General features: G+C 35.8%; 1 protein-coding gene across 1 annotated transcript in view; it reads left to right on the forward strand.

The window, feature by feature from the left end:
• The window catches only part of LOC140145261 (glycogen phosphorylase, brain form-like), a 54,434-nt gene that overhangs the window by 23,259 nt on the left and 12,164 nt on the right, over positions 1-19,011 (forward strand). The window contains exons 4-11 of the mRNA XM_072167054.1: positions 9,073-9,176; positions 10,100-10,231; positions 10,978-11,089; positions 12,177-12,259; positions 13,245-13,388; positions 15,768-15,860; positions 17,265-17,411; positions 18,174-18,337. Coding sequence (XP_072023155.1) covers positions 9,073-9,176; positions 10,100-10,231; positions 10,978-11,089; positions 12,177-12,259; positions 13,245-13,388; positions 15,768-15,860; positions 17,265-17,411; positions 18,174-18,337 — 979 coding nt within the window. The remainder of the gene's footprint in view (positions 1-9,072; positions 9,177-10,099; positions 10,232-10,977; positions 11,090-12,176; positions 12,260-13,244; positions 13,389-15,767; positions 15,861-17,264; positions 17,412-18,173; positions 18,338-19,011) is intronic.

Below are 19,011 nucleotides of genomic sequence, written 5' to 3' on the forward strand. Positions count from 1 at the left end.
ATTTAAAAAAAAAAAAGTAGCAGTATTTCTATGGTTTCCAACCTTCAATAACAAGTAATTTAGGGCCTTATAACTTATTTTTGGCCAAAAATATTTTTTTGAAAATTAAAATTTTTTTTTTTTTTTTTTTTTTTTAGAAAATCGGGACATCCCGATTTTATGACGTTTTCGGGTCTAAAATCGGGATGTCCCGCCAAAATCGGGACACTTGGCAGGTATGAATATATGAGAGCATGCACCTCAATAAAGAATTGCTTTAAAATAAAACAATGAAAAATCATGACATGTGAAATGTATGTTGATACACTTATAAATAATACTCAAGGGTGAAATAAAAAACACCTTATCTACCGATATTTCCACAGTTAAACATACTCAGTGATCACTTGTACTAAAACAAAAATAAAGAAATACTTCACAAATGATAAGAGGAACACATAACAAATAAATAAGCGAGCATGTCCCAAAAAAAATTAGTAAAAGATAAAATAATGATCAAACGTACAAGAAGGGGCAAAATATTTGTGTAAAAACTTATTAAATGCTCATTTGCTCTAAGATATTTAATGTTTGCAATTTACTCCTAGTTTATCATTTATTTATTATTTATCTAGGCTTATATATCTTTTATTTATTTATCTATTAATTTATCTATTTATCAATTTATTTCAATATCATTATTATTAAGTGCCTATTTATAATGATATTTAAATCTATCAACATTATAACTTACGTCATCCAGGAGTTATTATCCCACTTGAAATCGCCATATAAACACAAATTAATAAAGAAATACCCAATGGGTGAAATAAAAAGCATGATCTATCTTTTCAAGAATGAAAAGAGGATATAAAAATATAACAGAGCATGTCCTATAAACATGATAAAGAATTATTTAAAATCGTACAAATGTGAAACATGTAATATGACATATAGGCCTACTTAAGGGATCTGGAATGAGCGTTTTGAAGCGTTTGACAGTATTTTTTGGGAAATGAGAGCACATCAGACATATCGAATTGCATTCTGAATCTGAAGAATGTCTTTCTCATATCAAATAATTTTCATTTTTGAAATTCACGATATAATGCAAATTTTATGACAAATTATTAAAATTTGATATTTTTCAAATTTTGATATATAACAGTCCTCAAGTAAATTTTATAAATCTAATGACATATTCTTAAAGTGTATGTAGCTGGGAGGAAAAGCCGACGATCAATTGAAAATTTTGACCTTTCATATTGAAGATATGGATTTTATTTCCCAAAAGACCTATTTTTTTTGGGGGAAATACAAATTCAATACGAAAGGTCAAAATTTTCAATTGATCGTCGGCCTTTCCTCCCAGCTACATATACTTAAAGAATGTATCATTAAATTTATAAAATTTACTTCGAGGACTGTTATATATCAAAAATATCAATTTTTAATGATTTGTCATAAAATGTGTATTACATTGCGAATTTCAAAAAATCAAAATTATTTTATATCAGGACATTCTTAGTATTCAGAATGCAATTCGATATGTCTGATGTGCAATAATGTCCCACAATAAATACTGTCCAAACGTTCATACCCCAGCCCTTAACATAAAACAAAATAAAACGGTCATGATAATATGACATTAAGGGCGAACACCACTAATGAAGCGTCTTGGTTGAAATGCACGTGAAAATTAATGTCTTTCTTTGCTCAATTTGAGGCCTTTTTGGCTCTCATAGTTGCCTGATGTACCCGTTACATTTTATTAAGAAACAAGGTAGTATAGTTTCTCTCCATTGATTTTGCAATAGCGTCTCCAGGAGGGGGCTCAGAGGGGCTTTCAGATTTATGCGGTGGGGGGCTTAATGGCTAAAATCGCCAAAAACCGCCTGATTTTACATATCGCTCTAGCGTTGGTTGTCAGTAGATTGCAGTCACTCCTCATCAAGTGTTGACAAAGACAACAGTGGTTGTTGAAACGCATACACAGTAAGTGCATTTTCTTGGATCAGATACTACGAACTCTGATTTACTAGTTTACTCTACCGATCCTGATGAATTTGTTCAAGCCAGATTCATTTAAAGATGCATTACATCATGACCAATTTTAGTTAGGCCATAAATTGGCCTAACTCTCCATAGAATCCCGTGTTAAAAAGTTATCCATAATCCAAAGTCAGTAGTCCACTTGGGAAGCTAACAAACAGAGGCGTCGGTGACTGAAAAGATTAGATGTGAAAATCTATCAATTGTGCACAAATAATAATCAGAGTTTTAACCTTAAATGCAATAGCCAGAAGCACAATTGGCAAGTGGAGTACGGAGAAGTCTAGCTACACCCTGGAAGGGAAAAAACAGTATTTGAAACGAGGAAATGTGCAATATGACTTAATGTAATACATTAGAAAAGGCTTAAAAGGCAACTATTAGGCCCTGATTCATATTTAATCATCATTTAGGCCTGTAAATTAGATTGTCTGTGTAAATTTAGCAGGATCCGACTTTTTATGACGACTTTCAAAATGTGTTACATTTCAGAAACACCAAGCTGTTTGTGAGGTGGCGTTAGCTGTATGGGTTATAGGTTGAACTTTTTACAATATTTCTGGAAAAAAATCCTGAAATCCATATATTAATTTTACAATGGATGTCGTCATCTGACCTTCTGCTTGCAGAAAGGGAAGTTTTGAAGAACTGAGTTGTTTTCCGGCCCCTGTCTGTACAGAAAGTCAGTGGGGTTATTTACTGGTGTGCACCCTAAAAGGCCCTTGTCATAACCAATGGTGGCGGCATGATTTTTCCCGTGCATGAGGGTTTAGGGAAAATTAAATTATATGTCTAAACTTGAGGTTGCATGTGTAAAACATGGTCTTTTTTTAACGCATGTTTGGGGTATTGAAATGATATTTTTTGGCTTGCACAATCATGGTAAAGATCCATGTCATACATAAGAGATTATAGGACATACAATACTTGGTAGGCCTAATGATAATGCGTAAACTTTGTACCTGTTAGGGAACTGAAATCAGACTGAAAACACAAACGTCATTCGAGGCTCTGTCTCACCAGTTGCATTTACAAGGCCCTTGTTATAACCAGTGGTGGCGGATGATTTTTTTCTGGGGGAAGGGTCACACAAGGTTCTGAACAGAAACGTCACATACGGACCAACCCACACTACCGAGAACCACGAATGCCGAGAACCGCGAAAGCCGAGAACCGCTCTAGTTTTATTTATTAAATGCATATTTGATTGAAAACAAGAAGTATTTCCATTTAAATGCAGTCCAAAACACACAATTGTTTACCATAAAATGATCAAGCATTTGTCAATACTAGCCTTTTCAAAATGGAGGAAAAATCGAGAAAGAGAAAAAGGATCAACCTTCCGACCCTCCAAATTTTTGTCTTGGAAGGGCAACCAAACAATTGGATTTTTTTTGGCCTAATGGACATACAGAAGGAAACATTTCAAGCAAACAAAAACTTCAGTTTTATGAACAAAATGACTATCATTGATTTGTTAGTTGCAATTTATTGCTTCACTTGTATCAAGTGATCCTTCATAACAAAGTCAGGTGTCGGTCCGATAATATGCAACAAAAAAATTCAAACAGCCACAATTTGTACAGTACAATGGACATGTTAGTTTTGCCATAAAATAATCATTTTATTCTCTCACTGCACAGAGCAATCAATCTGTTTGGTTGATGTGGTTAGTGCTGATTTTTAAATTGAGTTATATATTGGCACTGGCGACATTCAAATTATCTCAACAAGTAGAAAACATGCTGATAACATCAATACATACGTAGGACTACCCCTTAAAACCATATGAAATGTACCACTTCCGTCAAATTTTAATTTTAAATAATGAAGGAAGCGGCCTATGCTTCACCCTAGCAGGGCATAAGACAATGCGAGACACAAATGAATTACCCAAAATGCTGAAATAGTATTTGTATTAGTATTAACTGTCAGGGAGGGTCCATTTTAAAAAGGTAAAGTGAAAGATTTAGGCTAAGGTGGGGTTCTATGGGGGACTTATTGTCGTAATACAACTTGATGTCAAAATTGCACGGTTGACTTACAAACACAGCAAATTTGGCTGATTCCATTTAGGTGTAAGTTGAGACATGTCCCGGGGACATGTGTAAACATTACAGCAAAAAATCAGGTTTGAAAAAAAGTTTGAACAGAACAAAAAGCGATTTGTATATTGTGTCTGAACCAGTTGCTTTCATGTCACAGACTAAATAAAAATGGGACACAGACAAAACACAGTACCTTTATAATAGCCTCGTAGATTCCCAAATTTTCCATGTTGAGGTGAGATATTATTAGCAGAGGAAACATACATTTGTAAGCCCAAGTCTGCATACACATTTAAAGGCCTTTCTGGGAAATCCACCTGATAAATTGAATATTGGCTAGCTATTTGACCTACATATATTTAGCACCTCTTGCATAATAAGGCCATCTTAATTAAATCCTATGTGTCAAAGCTGCCGTGCGCGTTAGTAAAATTGTGCACATAGTCCTCTTTGAAAATCAAGAAATTCATTTTTTTTTTAAATCTCTTTTTATTTTCAAAAAGGCGAAAATAAAACTCAAAATTCGTATTTGATTTCAAGTTTTCGCAAACTTTGGACACAAAAATTGTAAAAGAGAATAATAATAATTTGTGGGAGTGACTTTTTTGTCTGCTATTCCAACATTTGCAACATTTGTTGACTTTCCGTATTTGTAAGTTTGTAACTTCAACCAAAGATACTCAATGTATTGAGTATCTTTACTTCAACCTGTAAGTTTTCAGTAGCTTGAAATTTGGTTTAAGAAAATGCAATTAATAAATCACATTTAAATAATTCTGAGTTCATTTGTTTGCATCCTCCGGTAGCAACAACCCAAGTAGTTGAGCCAAAAAATGAAAGAAAAAACAAAAAAACGTTTTTGGAACAAAGTGTCTAGATCACAAAAAACAAACAAAAAAAACCACACACACACAAAAGCCAAATTTTGGATTGTACCTTTTTCTATAGTGTGTTTACAAAAATTTAAGGCAAAACACATGTTTTTTTTGGTGATTTTCCCCAAATTTAATGTTTTTACAATTAGTCAATTCCTTGACTAATTTCCTTTTAAAGATGTATAAAATAATAAAAGAATTTACTCACTTTTAAATTGCATTTCTGAGAGTGATCATTCCCCTTAGGCACTGTACTCTGAAATGTTCATGAATATTTCTGCAAAAAATGTATGGGACAGTTCAGTTACTTGCTGCAAATTTGGTTAGTATGTGCATAGGATCGACTCATGTGTCCTGAAGGAAAAGCAAATAATAACTCCTACTACACAGCAGCTACACGGATTCCATATTGAATGAAATTTCTTCAAAATTTCTTCAGACAATCTGATATTTCAGTGTGCACTGTGTTTAATTGTGCATTTGAAGTACTTGGAACAAGCTGAAATAAAAATGTGTCCAATTATACGTCTGTGAATGGAGCATATTTTGTTAGTTGTAGACCAGAGAGATGTGCCTTGAATTTTATCAGACATAATTTGTAAAAGTAAAGGTCACAGAATTTTCAGGAAGTCAAAGCATTGTAACCAGTGTATTGTACAATGTACATTTGTACAGTGAAATTGAATGAATGAAGAAAAATAATGCATACAGTATGTTCACAGTGTTTTTGTTCCCCTTGAAATTATGATTTAAAAAGGTCACCATCATGCAAATCTAAACAAAACTGTTAATAATAATGTTTCTTGGAACTGAAAATGTTGCATTTCAGTATTAAAACTTAACAAAGATACAGTCAGTCATTTGGTGAGAGAGAGGGAAGAACTGGCATGGAGGGGCCTCTTCCATTTGCTAGAAATTTGGGTTATTTGACTACAGCATCTACAGCTAAAAAGATATTCTACATGTAAAATATCCTGCAATGATGGTTTGTTGGTTTCCCCAAATTAAGATTTTTCTAGAGAAGTGCGCTGTCAATATTAATTAAATTATAGCCCTTGACCTATAAACTACAAAAATCTTGACATTGATATGTAATGTGTATTTACTGCATACATTTGTATATATACATAGGCTGTAGGTGTAATAGACACAGGGAGTAATAAGGGATGAATATTATGTTATTTTTGCAAAATGATTATTTTTAGCTAAACCTTTTGAGTGAAATACATGTAATTGATAACAATAATCCAACAGACCATTTCGCTGTCATTTCTACACCCCTCAAATTTGCACGTGCCTCACGCTGAATTGCAATGGCTGGGAATTGCAAAAGCCAGGCTGTGTGGGAGGAGCTGAAAATATAAGCTATACTGTGTTCAGTTCATTGCTGTCTATATACATGTGACTAGGTGTGATGGGTATCTGTAATGTGTTCACTCTAATGTTATTATATCTAGGCAAGTCTTGGGTACAGGACATGTAAAGCAAGTCTGATTTTTTTTCACCTACACTTACAAGCATTTATGCTTGCTGCCAGTATGAATACCTGCAAATATAAAATATCTTTGCTTGTACAGGTCTCAATGTTATTTTAATGGTTCAAGCTTTAGAATTCTTACATTGTATCTGCCCATGGTTTTATTAGGGATAGGAAATAGGTTCTAAGGGGAAATGTTTGAGTTGATATAAAAAAAAAATTTTTAGTGACTGCCCGACAGAATTATAACAATTGTTTTTGGTTAGGGTGGGGTGTATCTGAAGACGAAATAATTGTAATCCTAAACTGGAAGGTTTAATGTTTAGAAGGTAATTTTATCCAGATGGAATTAAGTTATAGGACTACATGTGCATCAAAAATGGGACGCTTGAACTGTTGCAACAAAATTATGTAGGGGCAGTTATTAGGGTAGGGGTGCTATACATGTTGGTCGAATACAGCAAATATAGGTCTGAAGTTAAAGTTGAGTACATTTATTAATTGAATTTGAGAATAAGGGCATGAATGAAGCACGACTGGGTGTTATTTTCCACGCTGATGTTACTAAGTAGGGCAACACGTATGTCTGATATTACACATCTTTCAGTCGCATGCGATATGATTCCAAATAAAAGGTCAACATTGCATAGTATTATAGCACAGATCAGCCATGAGCCTGGCGCTGAGCTTATAGTCTATTGCTTGTCACTTGACCTTAGTTTTAATTCAGTAATATGACATGTCTGAATGAGCAGTCTACACTAGGATCCACAACATGCTCATCTATCAGGGGCACAGTTCTTAAACCCCAATACATTCGTACATTCATTGAATGACCTTTGAAAATTTGGGTACAAAAACTCATACTCTGCAACTTGAGGTCAAATTTTGTACTACGATTAAGTTATTGAGGTTATTGGACTATGCCATTGGGAAGAGGCTATTGTGGTCCATAGTGCTAGTAGAATATAGTAGTGAATACGGTTTGTAAATTAGTTTAAGCTTTGGTTACCTAGGATGTTGTTAGAATCACACGTAGACTCCTCTGGGAAGTGGGCATCCGGTACATGCAGATATTGTTATAAATTGATAACTTGATTTAATTAAGATTGGTGGACCGATTTAGCTACATGTACGTTGTGTTAAAAATAAAAACTTTTTAAATAATTTGTAGATATTTTCTTAAGCCAGAGAATCGAAATCGCGATTTAAATTGCATGATTTTTTTTCAAAAAAATCACTGATTTAAATTGACTTTTTCATTTTTTACCATTTTTGATAAATGCAAGTTAATTTCTTCCTAATGCTTACTGCAACTTTTCGATACAATTAAAATACCTCTATTATGCCATTTTATATGTATTACTGAAAATTCATCTTCAAGTTGCAGATTTTTTACCCAGTTTTACCCATAATTTTACAAAAATTTTTCATTGAAATTTTCACATGTGTGAAGACACATTTTGATTTTTTGTAAATACCTTAGGATTGGGTATTAATACAGTACAATGTACGAATGTCCAGTCTTTTGACTTTATCATGGGTGTAGCAGTTCTTGGAATTAAAAAAATCAATTTAATTTTTTTTTAAATCCGATTTAAATATTTTAAAAAAATCAGATCTTTAAAAAAAAAAAATTTAAAATTAAGAAAAAAAAATCAGATTAAATTTTTTTAAATTAAACAAGTCTTCAGCACTGAGGGACAAAATTAGTATTTTGCTATGGGTGAATGTGGGAATTTTTACAGACAATAAATTTGGCATTCCCTTTGCCTTCACTCAAAATTTTGATTCCCCCAATTTTTTTAAGTTTCTCTATTCAAAATTGTGTATTCCCCTGTTGACTTCATGAAGATGTTTTCTCTTTTTTCTGGGGGAAAACTTCCCCATAAGTCCGCGGCCACCATATACATTCTCTTAGCTTATCAAATTGGTCAATTTCAAGTGCACTGAAATTTTTATGCTGAGATAAATCTTATTGAGATTTATCTTAAAAAATGTAACATATGTAAAAGTAAAATTGAAATGAAATTAAAGGTTTATTGTGAAAACAATTAACACTCTTGAATATGATATACTCTGACATACCTTTGATGCCAATAGCAGATGATTTTTTTTTTGGGGTTTGGGGAAGATGCAACTGGATGGTATGTTGTTATATGTAAGTCAGTCAGTGATTGCAGGTGTAAGAATGTATATGCTCTCGTCTTATTTGACTTGTAACCAGCCTTACACATGCTTGCATGTGCGTGCACACATGTACAATCAATTGGCAAATTATCCCTAACCCAGCCAATTCCAACACAAATCAACACAGAGGCTGCAAACCCTTGAGCAACTGTGTGGATATCACATGTAAGGTACAATGTACCTCCACCAGAACCTCCTTTTTTCGCATTCATATGCTATCGTCAAAACACAGAAACCAATTTTCTGTGATAATCATGAACTTATTCTATAGGTAAAAGCCTCATCCAACTTGGATTTTATTTATAGGTTTTGTACTATGTGTTAAGTGCTGCTGCTGACAATCAGGTGTAGATGAGTGCCTGGCCATGTAGTAATAAATTATTCTTATTGAGGTGATGTTGATAGTGTTGTAGAGATTAATATGTGACTGATTTCTTTTATCTTTGTGCAGCATGTTTCCTTGATTCTATGGCAACTCTGGGCCTGGCTGCCTATGGATACGGCATCCGATATGACTATGGTATCTTCACCCAGAAAATCAGAAATAATGTTCAGGTAAGATTTCAAAAAAGGAAACAGATTTTGTATCCTACCAAGTACTGTGTCACTTATTTCATCATACAGTCCAGCCTCTTTTATCTGAGACCAAGCATAATAATTGAATTATGTGTAATTGTGCTTTGAATGTCTAAAGAGCTCAAATTGGGACAGCACAAGATTCTCAATATGGGGTAAATATCCAAATGTAAAGAGCTCAGATTGGAACAGCACAAGATTCTCAATATGGGGTAAATGGAGTAGAGTGGAGTATTGGAGTGCAGTATGCAACATAGATACAATGTACGTCCTATATGATACAGATCATGAAATATAGTCCTACATGTATATGATACAGATCATGAAATTATGGTGTCAAAGCATGTTTTCACACAGCCAGATAACAGAGATTGTGGTATAAAACAAGTCTGGATAAAAGAGGTCAGACTATGCTACAATGAAGTTGTCTCAAGAAAGAGTGTGTCACATAGCTGGTATACATAGTATATTTGGACTTAACCCTCCCTTACATACATATACCTCCAAAATCAATTGCAAGCTGTAGTTAGGTTCCTGGAAATTGAAACAAAGAATTTATTTTGGTTTTGTGTACTTTCCAGGGTGCTGAACAAGAATATTTTGAATCCAACCTCGGAGAAATATGGGGAACTCTCGCAAGAGGGTTATTGTTGAAATAACGGCCTTAATCCCATGAAGCGTTGCAGTGCTCTAAGTGAGCCTCTAGTTGGCTGAATTGACATAATGGTTTATTTGAAAAATCTTTTTTTTTATGTTGTGTTCCATGACATATATAATTGGATAAGTGAAGTGCTGATGGTCTGATTGAGTCATTATCTGATGTTACCAGAAGCAAGTATGTATTTTGTGTGGAGTACCTACTACCTATTCTTATGGAATATTTTCACTTGATTGGTTTTCAGGTGGAGGAGCCAGATGATTGGTTGCGCTATGGTAATCCATGGGAGAAAGCCAGACCAGAGTATATGATACCCATCAACTTCTATGGAAGGACAGAGCACAAAGACGGCAAAACTAGATGGGTTGATACGCAGGTAAGGAGTGTGTGGGTGTGGGTTGGTCTATAAAACTGCATGATCAAGAGATTTTCATCCATACAACTTGGGACACCTGATGATGAATGGAGACATCTCCAGTTATCAAGCATTCAATTAGGGATTCAATCATGTTTCACCGTTGTTCATCACCGATTAACAACGATGCGTCCGCGTCGTCTGCGTGGTTTACGCGCCGGACGCGAGTTGTTAATCGGTGATGAACAATGGTGAAACATGATTGAATCCCTTTCAACAACGAAAAGAAGCTAAAGATCATATAATTCACGATTATTTTACGAGGAATGTCTGTCAATCATTGCCACTCAGCCTTACAAAAACTTTGATGATTTCTCTGTTGATATCAGCAATAAAACTACAGAATAAAACGACAATGTTTAACCGCTACCTGAAAAATACTGAATTCAAATTATTGTAAGCTTGCATACGCACAAAGGTTCCAGGCATGACGAATTTTATACGCTACAGTAAAAGTGTGGAGTCATCATGATCATGGATTAACAATGGTTGGCTCCTGTACAAAGGTATAGGAAGAGTTGTTGAAACAGCAGTATTCTGGTTGACCCTGTTAAGAAAAATTGTGAACAACTTTGAAATGTTATAATGAAGAACATGATCATGAAACCAATCCGATTGATTGATTGTATGATTGATTGTTTGATTTGACTTGATTGATTGATTGATTCCCTGATTCACTGCCTGATTAACTATTGTTTGTCTTGCAGATAGTGTATGCTATGCCATATGACAGCCCAGTACCCGGATATAGAAACAACACTGTCAATACCATGCGTCTGTGGTCAGCCAAGTCACCTAATACCTTTGATCTCAAATTCTGTAAGTAATAATGTCAACTCATGTCAAATATTGAAACTTCAAAGATACTGGTAATCAAGTCATGCTCATCACTATTGGCACACTTTTCTCTTTGTATATATGTACACGAATATAAATTTCCAGAAAATTTCAGGAATTTTGGAATTTTCAGGAGGGAAAAATGTAAAAGAAAACATTTATTAGTATTGTATGTAGATTGGTGTAGGAAAGCTTAGAATAGAAAAGTTGAAAACAAGTGAAACCATTCAAAATTGGCTATGTACAAAAATGTGCACTTTTGCAGCAATCATGTCTTCGGAACTAGTAATCTCAATTTGGATGATGTTTTATTGTATTATGCATTGATCATGATGTCAATTGGACAAGAATGAGAAAATAAAAAAATAAAAGAACATTTCTTTTTATGTGACAAGCAACCCATTTGCTTAGTGGCATGAAAGTTCATTGTGTTGGTGGACATCATCATTTACTATTTTAAACTTCCCGGTCTTCCCAGTCTCCCGATGAAGGTCAAAGATATGACTGAAAAATTGAGGTACATCTAATCTTGTCTAAAGATCAAATGTTTAAAATAGTAAACTCATTTGCTTGATTGTGTCACATATTTCTTGCCTGTTCTATAAGACCAAAAATGCTACAGATGCATTGCTTGCTTAAGTCGAGTGTTGTCCTCGAACTGTGATGGCCCTCCATATCTTCCTGTCTTGCATTGCTGTTACCATGTCAGTAGATTCAAGTCCTGTGTCTTGTCTTAGGATGTCGACAAATGTTAGGGCGGGTCTTCCTTGTTTTCTTTTCCCATACTTTGGAATCCAGTGCACCAATTTAGATACAGGTTCCGTCTTGCTTCTGTAGCAGACTAGCAGTGGCCAGCAAACTGTGTCCTTCTTTCCCTGATCTTGTCTGATAACTTTGGGAGGTCACAGCTTTTTGTTTGTCATATGCTGCTTCCAGTGGACATTACGCATTGCCCTCAACAGTCTGGTGTAACAGCCATCCAGCTCCTTTGCCAGTTTGGAAGTGACTGTCCATGCCTCACACCCATAGATGCATTACCTGATTTCATAATTTACTGTTGTTATTTCAGTCAATGATGGTGAGTATGTGCAAGCTGTGCTGGACAGGAATGTAGCCGAAAACATCTCAAGAGTTCTCTACCCAAATGATAATGTAAGTCACACTGCTTATACTTTCACTGAATTTGTACTGTGGTCATACGTAATAATGATATTAAGAGAAAAAGTTTGCACGGTTGTTATTGAGAACCAAGCGCTGCAAGAAGTGCACAAGAGAAAATTTCCATCCAATGTTTTCCAAAGTTACATAAATTATACAGGAGCATGCAATGCCATGCTTGATTTGTTATAACAAGTGCCAATATACAAGAACATTTGCATCATACAAATATTTGTATATTGCACATGTGCTTGTTATCTGCAGGCTTCTAAATAAGTCAAAGTTTGGCATGTCTTTCTTATGAAGTTAGTATGCATGTTGTGCACAAAAAGTTGAGGGCGCTGTAAGAAATCCAAGGGCCCTCACATATTTTTAGGGCATTTGACCCAAGGGCACACCTTATTTTGTCATCATCATCATCATCATATTCATTTATTTCCATCAAAATAAGTTAAAACGGCTAAATAGAATTTAAAAAAAAGATGCAGGAGATGCAGCAAAAGGCAAATGCCTGAATTAAATGTTCTATACTAGAATTAAGATTTGCACATTATTATTAAATTATGCAGGAAGATAAATCACAAATATCACTTGAACATTAAGTTCAGATTTACGGATGTGATCAAAGAAATTTAAACAAATCCTAACCAATTAAATCAAATACTGGTACAGAATTTACAACAACATTATAATTAATTTTTCTCCATGATAAAAGCTACGCTCTTTAAGGTCTGTTATCTGGTTCTTATTAATCTGTGACTGTAGTACACGCCCCTCTTATCAAGCAATTAAGCTCTTTTTTTTAATATTCCAGCTGCTAGCAACAAGCAATAAAGTAAATTTTATATTCCAGGTGCGAGCAATTGAATTAAGCTTGATAAAAGACAACCTAGCTCAAATTTCAAGTCTACTTATGGAAAAAAATGTTTAAAAAACAACAACTTGAAATAATGAAAAGCTATGTGTGTTTTTTGTATAGGTTGTAGAAGGCAAAGAGTTGCGTTTGAAGCAGGAGTACTTCATGGTAGCTGCCACTCTACAGGACATCATCAGACGCTTCAAATCCTCCAAGTTTGGCTGCCGAGATCCAGTCAGGACATCCTTTGACGCCATGCCAGAAAAGGTATCCTATTGTTTGTTTCTAGCCTTAACTTGGCATTGTTAGCACTAATATTGGGCTCGGTTGCTTTAGTATACTGTGTAGAGAAGTTACGTCAGCCTCGAGCTTCACGCTCGGTCACTAAGTCTGTGATGGCCACTGACTGAGGCTAGGCATTGTCAGTGACTTGAGTGTGAATTTGATTGGGCACAATTTAAAATTGAGCATTCGCTTTAAGCACTTGTGTCTACACACTTGTATTTTTGGACACCTCACAGATAAACAGGCAAATCAGCTGCTTCAGTAAAACATTACTAACCCCACTAGGCCCCAAACAAAATCAGCATAAGAATAGCTTGCCGTGTATGATGTAGCATGGCATTGTTGTTGAGTACTTTGAGGAAAACCAAAATAAAAGTATAGAATTATAGTTTGATCAGCTCGTAATTGGCGGGCTTTATAACATCGCGGATTGATATAGATATATTTTATTTCAAGAATTGTCTTGTGACATCTCCCCAGAAGCATCATGAATTATTCATTCAAGTCCTATACTTTTGTCTACATTCTTTAAATGCACAATTTAGACCAGACGGGTGAACTATAGCACTCTTAACGTGGGTCTATTTTTCGGCGTAGTAGTAAAAGACTAATAATTCCCACAGATTATGATCTGATCAAACTATAGGGTTAGGATTAAGGTTAGGATTAGGCTTAGGGTTAGGATTAGCGTACACAAAATAATTACATGAAAGATCAACCGAATATTTACTGCAACAGCAGATTGCTTTAAAATTACATTGCTGGTAGAGCAAAATGTTGCAGGGTCTTATTCATGCCACACCCTGTGATTCTTGTTTCCACTGAGGCCCAAGCACCAAAACACCAGACTCCAGTACCTCACCCATTGGGCTGTTCCTGTTGAAACCCATACACCCCTCATGGAAGACATGGCCTTAATCTCCCACATAGGGAGTGTGAATTTCAAATGGGGTTACCTGGATGGGTGACTCCATTTGAAATCTACACTCCCTGTGTGAGAGATTAAGGTCATGTCTTCCATGAGTGTATGGATTTCAACTGTAATAGCCCATTGAGTTAACTGTACTGCTATTGAGTTGCACGCTTCAGCAGGTGATCAGATTTCTGAATAGGAGGTATAAGTCTGTGTGTCAGCTTGATAGTCTGCGCATACTGTCATTTGAGCATCTCTCCTTACAGCTTGCACATTCTCAGCATGGGAGGCAACCAGCAGTCTTGTTTGAAAGGAGGGGATTTGCGTAGATTGTTTTATGTTGTAATTGCCAACATTGTTCACACATTGACCTATCTCCTAATAGTAAGACTATATCTACAAATTGAAAACGAACACATAAACATAAATGTTGTAAGGAGATACTTATTACACCTACATATAGTTTGGATCACCCAGAGTAATTGCTAACATACGTAGCATGTGGTATGTGCCTACTGGATCTGTCTACATCAGTTTAAAGGTGTACTGTGTAACACTTTGTTTTGCAGCATAATATTTTCATAGCTTTGCAGTACATAGTATTATAAGGACTCACGTGGGAGGGTAAATACAGAAATATGTTACTGATAGTGGTGCTACATTCACTCTTTGCAAAGTACAGGAGAGATAAACTTTTTAAAAAAGTTGCAAACATTTTGCAGTGCACAGAAAGATCACTGCAATGCTCAATTTACAGAGTGGTATTTTGATGCGTCCACACTATTTCATAGAATGGGGGTTTTAATCAATTTTAATACACAGAAAGAGGAACCCTGCAAAATACAATAGAGGGTAATGTAAAAACTATCATCTAAATAAGATAATGTACATACCGTACTGATGCGAGTATAGTCCCACCTTCGAGTAAAGTCCCACCCCCAAATGCTAGGATCATTCATGGTTGATTTAAAAAAAAAAATTGTAGGCCTATGTGTTTTGAATAAATTTGTACTCATGTCATACTCGATTTCAAAATGCATTCAAATTCAATGCATTCAACTTTTTCTTTTTTTTTTTTGAAATTGAGTTTAGTCCCACCCCCAATTTTGAAAAATGTTCAACCAAAACGGGTGGGACTATACTCGCATCAGTATGGTATATGTATGTGCGTGGATGTAATGAACTAGCAATAGCATACCAATATGCAGTTGCCAATTTTGATTTCAAGGAATAATCAAGATAATCAGTTTTTGTTTTCTTTTTTTTCATATAAAATGAAACTTTGTGTGTGTTTTTGATGACATTGTAGTGAAATAAAATGAAGTAAAAAGAAGTGGTATGATGCTAAAATGTTTACTTTTAATTAAAGTAGATTGGCTGTTTAAAAAATGTATACTAATGCAGACATTGTCTTGTTCATATCGTATTTCTGTCTTGATGTAACACAGGTTGCAATTCAGTTGAATGACACTCACCCTGCCATGGCTATCCCAGAGCTGATGCGTATCTTGGTGGACATTGAGAATGTACCATGGGATCAGGTAAGCCCCAGCTGAGAAAGGGATACAGGGCTAATGGAAGAAAAGGGACAGGTCCATATTTATGCTGGTGAGGGTAATAGCGGAATTTGGGGGGTGGGGGGACAAAGGCATTTTCCCAGGAAAAAGTGGGAAACCTGTTTATTGTTTTTCCAGAAAAACACTTGAAAACATAAAGACATAACATTGAGTGGAAAAATTTTGTTATTGTAAAAAAACGAAAAATATCCCCATCCCTTGTAATAATTCCTACTGAATATTGTAACTGAGCAAAATATGACGACCAAGGTAAAAGGAAGGGACAGAAAATATCAAATCAATAAAAACTCTATTTTGGGGTAATTACAAAATATTAAACATCTGGTGAGCGATAATTATATTAATGCAGAAATGCATTGTAACATGACACCCCCTTTATATACCTCGGCCAAACCTCAATTTGGCATATAATCCCAGTAAACTTTTAGGTCCATATGCACACAAGTTAGACCTGGTCTAAGCGGAATTTAGTCTCAGGAGAAAGGATGTTTTCCTTTACATTTGCTTAAGTTATTTTGTATTATAACTTTGCATTAAAATCTTTATAATTTGCTACCTATTATTGCAAGGAAATAATAGTAAAGGAACATTCCTGATGGAACTAAATTCCACTTAGATCAGGTCTAACTTTAGACCCGGTCTAACTCTTTTGTGCATACGGACCTTAGGCCTCAGATGTGTTGGGAACAAAAATGACAACCTCATCTCTGCGCCCATGGTGGTGTACAACCCAACAGTATGTACTGTTCTATGGGCCATTGTGATACATGTTTGCTTCTGATATCCAAATCACTGGATCAATTTGACCCAAAACACAACCTGGTTGTTTTTGTGATGGGAACACCCACCTAATAGCTTCTTCTAAAGCCACAATTTCTCCGTGTTACAAAATTTAAAATCCGTGTTATAAATTGGACGATTTCGGTGATTTTCCGTTTTCCATTATAAAACACTGAAAAGTTAAAACAAACATGTTTTAAAAGTGTATTTTGTCTTACCTTTTACTGTAGTATGGCCAGAATCTTTCATCGTAGGCCTAGAATTAATGCTATAGAGTGGATTGTTTAAAGTTTAATTACTGCTAAATAATCATTTTTCTTTGTTTTATTTTGCAAATCAACACAAAAGTTAGACATTTTACACAGTTTTTCACTATTTTGTGGCATTTTCAACTTTCCGTGAGCAAACCCCGAATTCCTTGAATTTTTCTGTTTTTCCGTATCACGGAGAAATCTGAATCTAAGATTGTTTTTTTTGTTGTAAATATTGTATTGAGGTGAGAGCTTTTTAACTTTTAGTCACTGCAGAGTTTTGCTGTTAGTGTACATAGCATAATTAATTAAAAATGTCTTCATTTATGCAATTCAGGCATGGGAAATTGTTAAGAGGACTTGCGCCTATACCAACCACACCCTGCTACCAGAGGCTTTGGAGCGTTGGCCAGTCAGTATGGTGCAAAACGTCTTGCCACGTCATCTGGAAATCATCTATGAGATCAATGCTAGACATCTTGATGTAAGTTACATTTTGAAGGACCTTAATAATTTTGATAATAACTGATCATTTATGGAGTGCACAAAGTCTGTAGCTAAATTTAATTCTTGGATACAATATGTACAATTTGAAAGCAAAGTGTGCATCCACAAGCATCATTCATTATGACGCGGTATAATACGCACAGATCAAAAAAACAAATAAACCAATCAAACCAAAGTCCTTGTGGATTGTATGCTGTAAATTCTCGCATATTCATAACTAACAATCACGCCAGCAATAGAGCATTGCATGTCTTCACGTTTACGCGAAAGACCGTAAAAATATGTGGTATGTGCATAGCAGTTTCATCTGTCGCACTTCATGGAACGATCTGCCCTCATTGTTGGGTGATGCTGAACTTTATCCATTTGGAGTTCGTCTGTATCTCATAAGTCCATGGATATGCCCTTAAGGCCTCGTATCCATAGGCTGTTCCCTTGTGGCTTGTGCCCTTGTTCCGTGTTTACTTTTTCCCATGTGACCTGCCACACAGACAACGAACCTTTGTTTTGCTTAGTGGCCGCTACGGTTCGTTGTCTGTGTGGCAGGTCACATGGGAAAAAGTAAACACGGAACAAGGGCACAAGCCACAAGGGAACAGCCTATGGATACGAGGCCTTAGTCAGCATCATCTTTGGATCTTTTGGGTCTCTCATAGCTTACACATACTATATTAATGTTAACATTCAAAATATGCAGTGAATATTTTATCTGTTGCTGCATTTGTCTTCTTCTCTGCAGGCCGTACTGAAGAAGTGGCCACATGATACGGATCGTATGCGTCGCATGTCCTTGGTGGAGGAAGAAGGCGGGAAGCGTGTCAACATGGCATACCTGGCAATCGTAGGCTCTCATGCAGTCAATGGTGTCGCTGCCATCCACTCACATCTTCTCACTATCACTCTGTAAGTTTTCATTAAACAAGTTCAGGGCTGTAGCCAGAGGCTGCAAGGGGAGTGTTCTCCCCCCCCCCCATGAAATGACTCCCAAAATATAAGTCTGTCTTAGGATAAATTGATATGGAAAATTGCCTTTTCCTAGCTTAAAATTGCCTAAAACTGCAGAGCGAAGCCCCCCTGGACCCCACCGGGCCTGCACCACACCTGTTGATGCTTGTGCTTTGTGCTTGAAAAGTCTGCCTTTTAAAAATCCGCACCCCCTAGGTATATTAGGTAATTTTTCACCAAGAAGAAATACTTAGTTCCGCGGTAAACACACACATGCAAAACACAGTCTTGGGTGCGTACGCGCTTGTACGCTAAATGGACGCAAAAGGTACGATGGAGCTTGGCCAAGAACTACCTAATTCTCCTGTAGCAGTTGATGTGACTGCAGCACACTTTTGCTGTAGTCTGTTGTGTGACGATAGGGAATGGAGTCCTTGAAGCCATGTTTACTCTCATGGAAAAAGCAAATGGCTCTCTGTGCTGATCAGGACTGCAAAAGTTATTTTACTTGCAGGCTAGTAAAGGGTACTGCACCTGTTTAAAGTTGTGGCCCTGGTGATGCTCAATGGTGAATCTTGAGCCTCTGTGATCAACAACTTTGTGTAACTTGTATGGTGAAAATGTATGTTAAT

This window comes from Amphiura filiformis, chromosome 1, assembly GCF_039555335.1.
Source record: "Amphiura filiformis chromosome 1, Afil_fr2py, whole genome shotgun sequence".
Lineage (NCBI taxonomy): Eukaryota > Metazoa > Echinodermata > Ophiuroidea > Amphilepidida > Amphiuridae > Amphiura > Amphiura filiformis.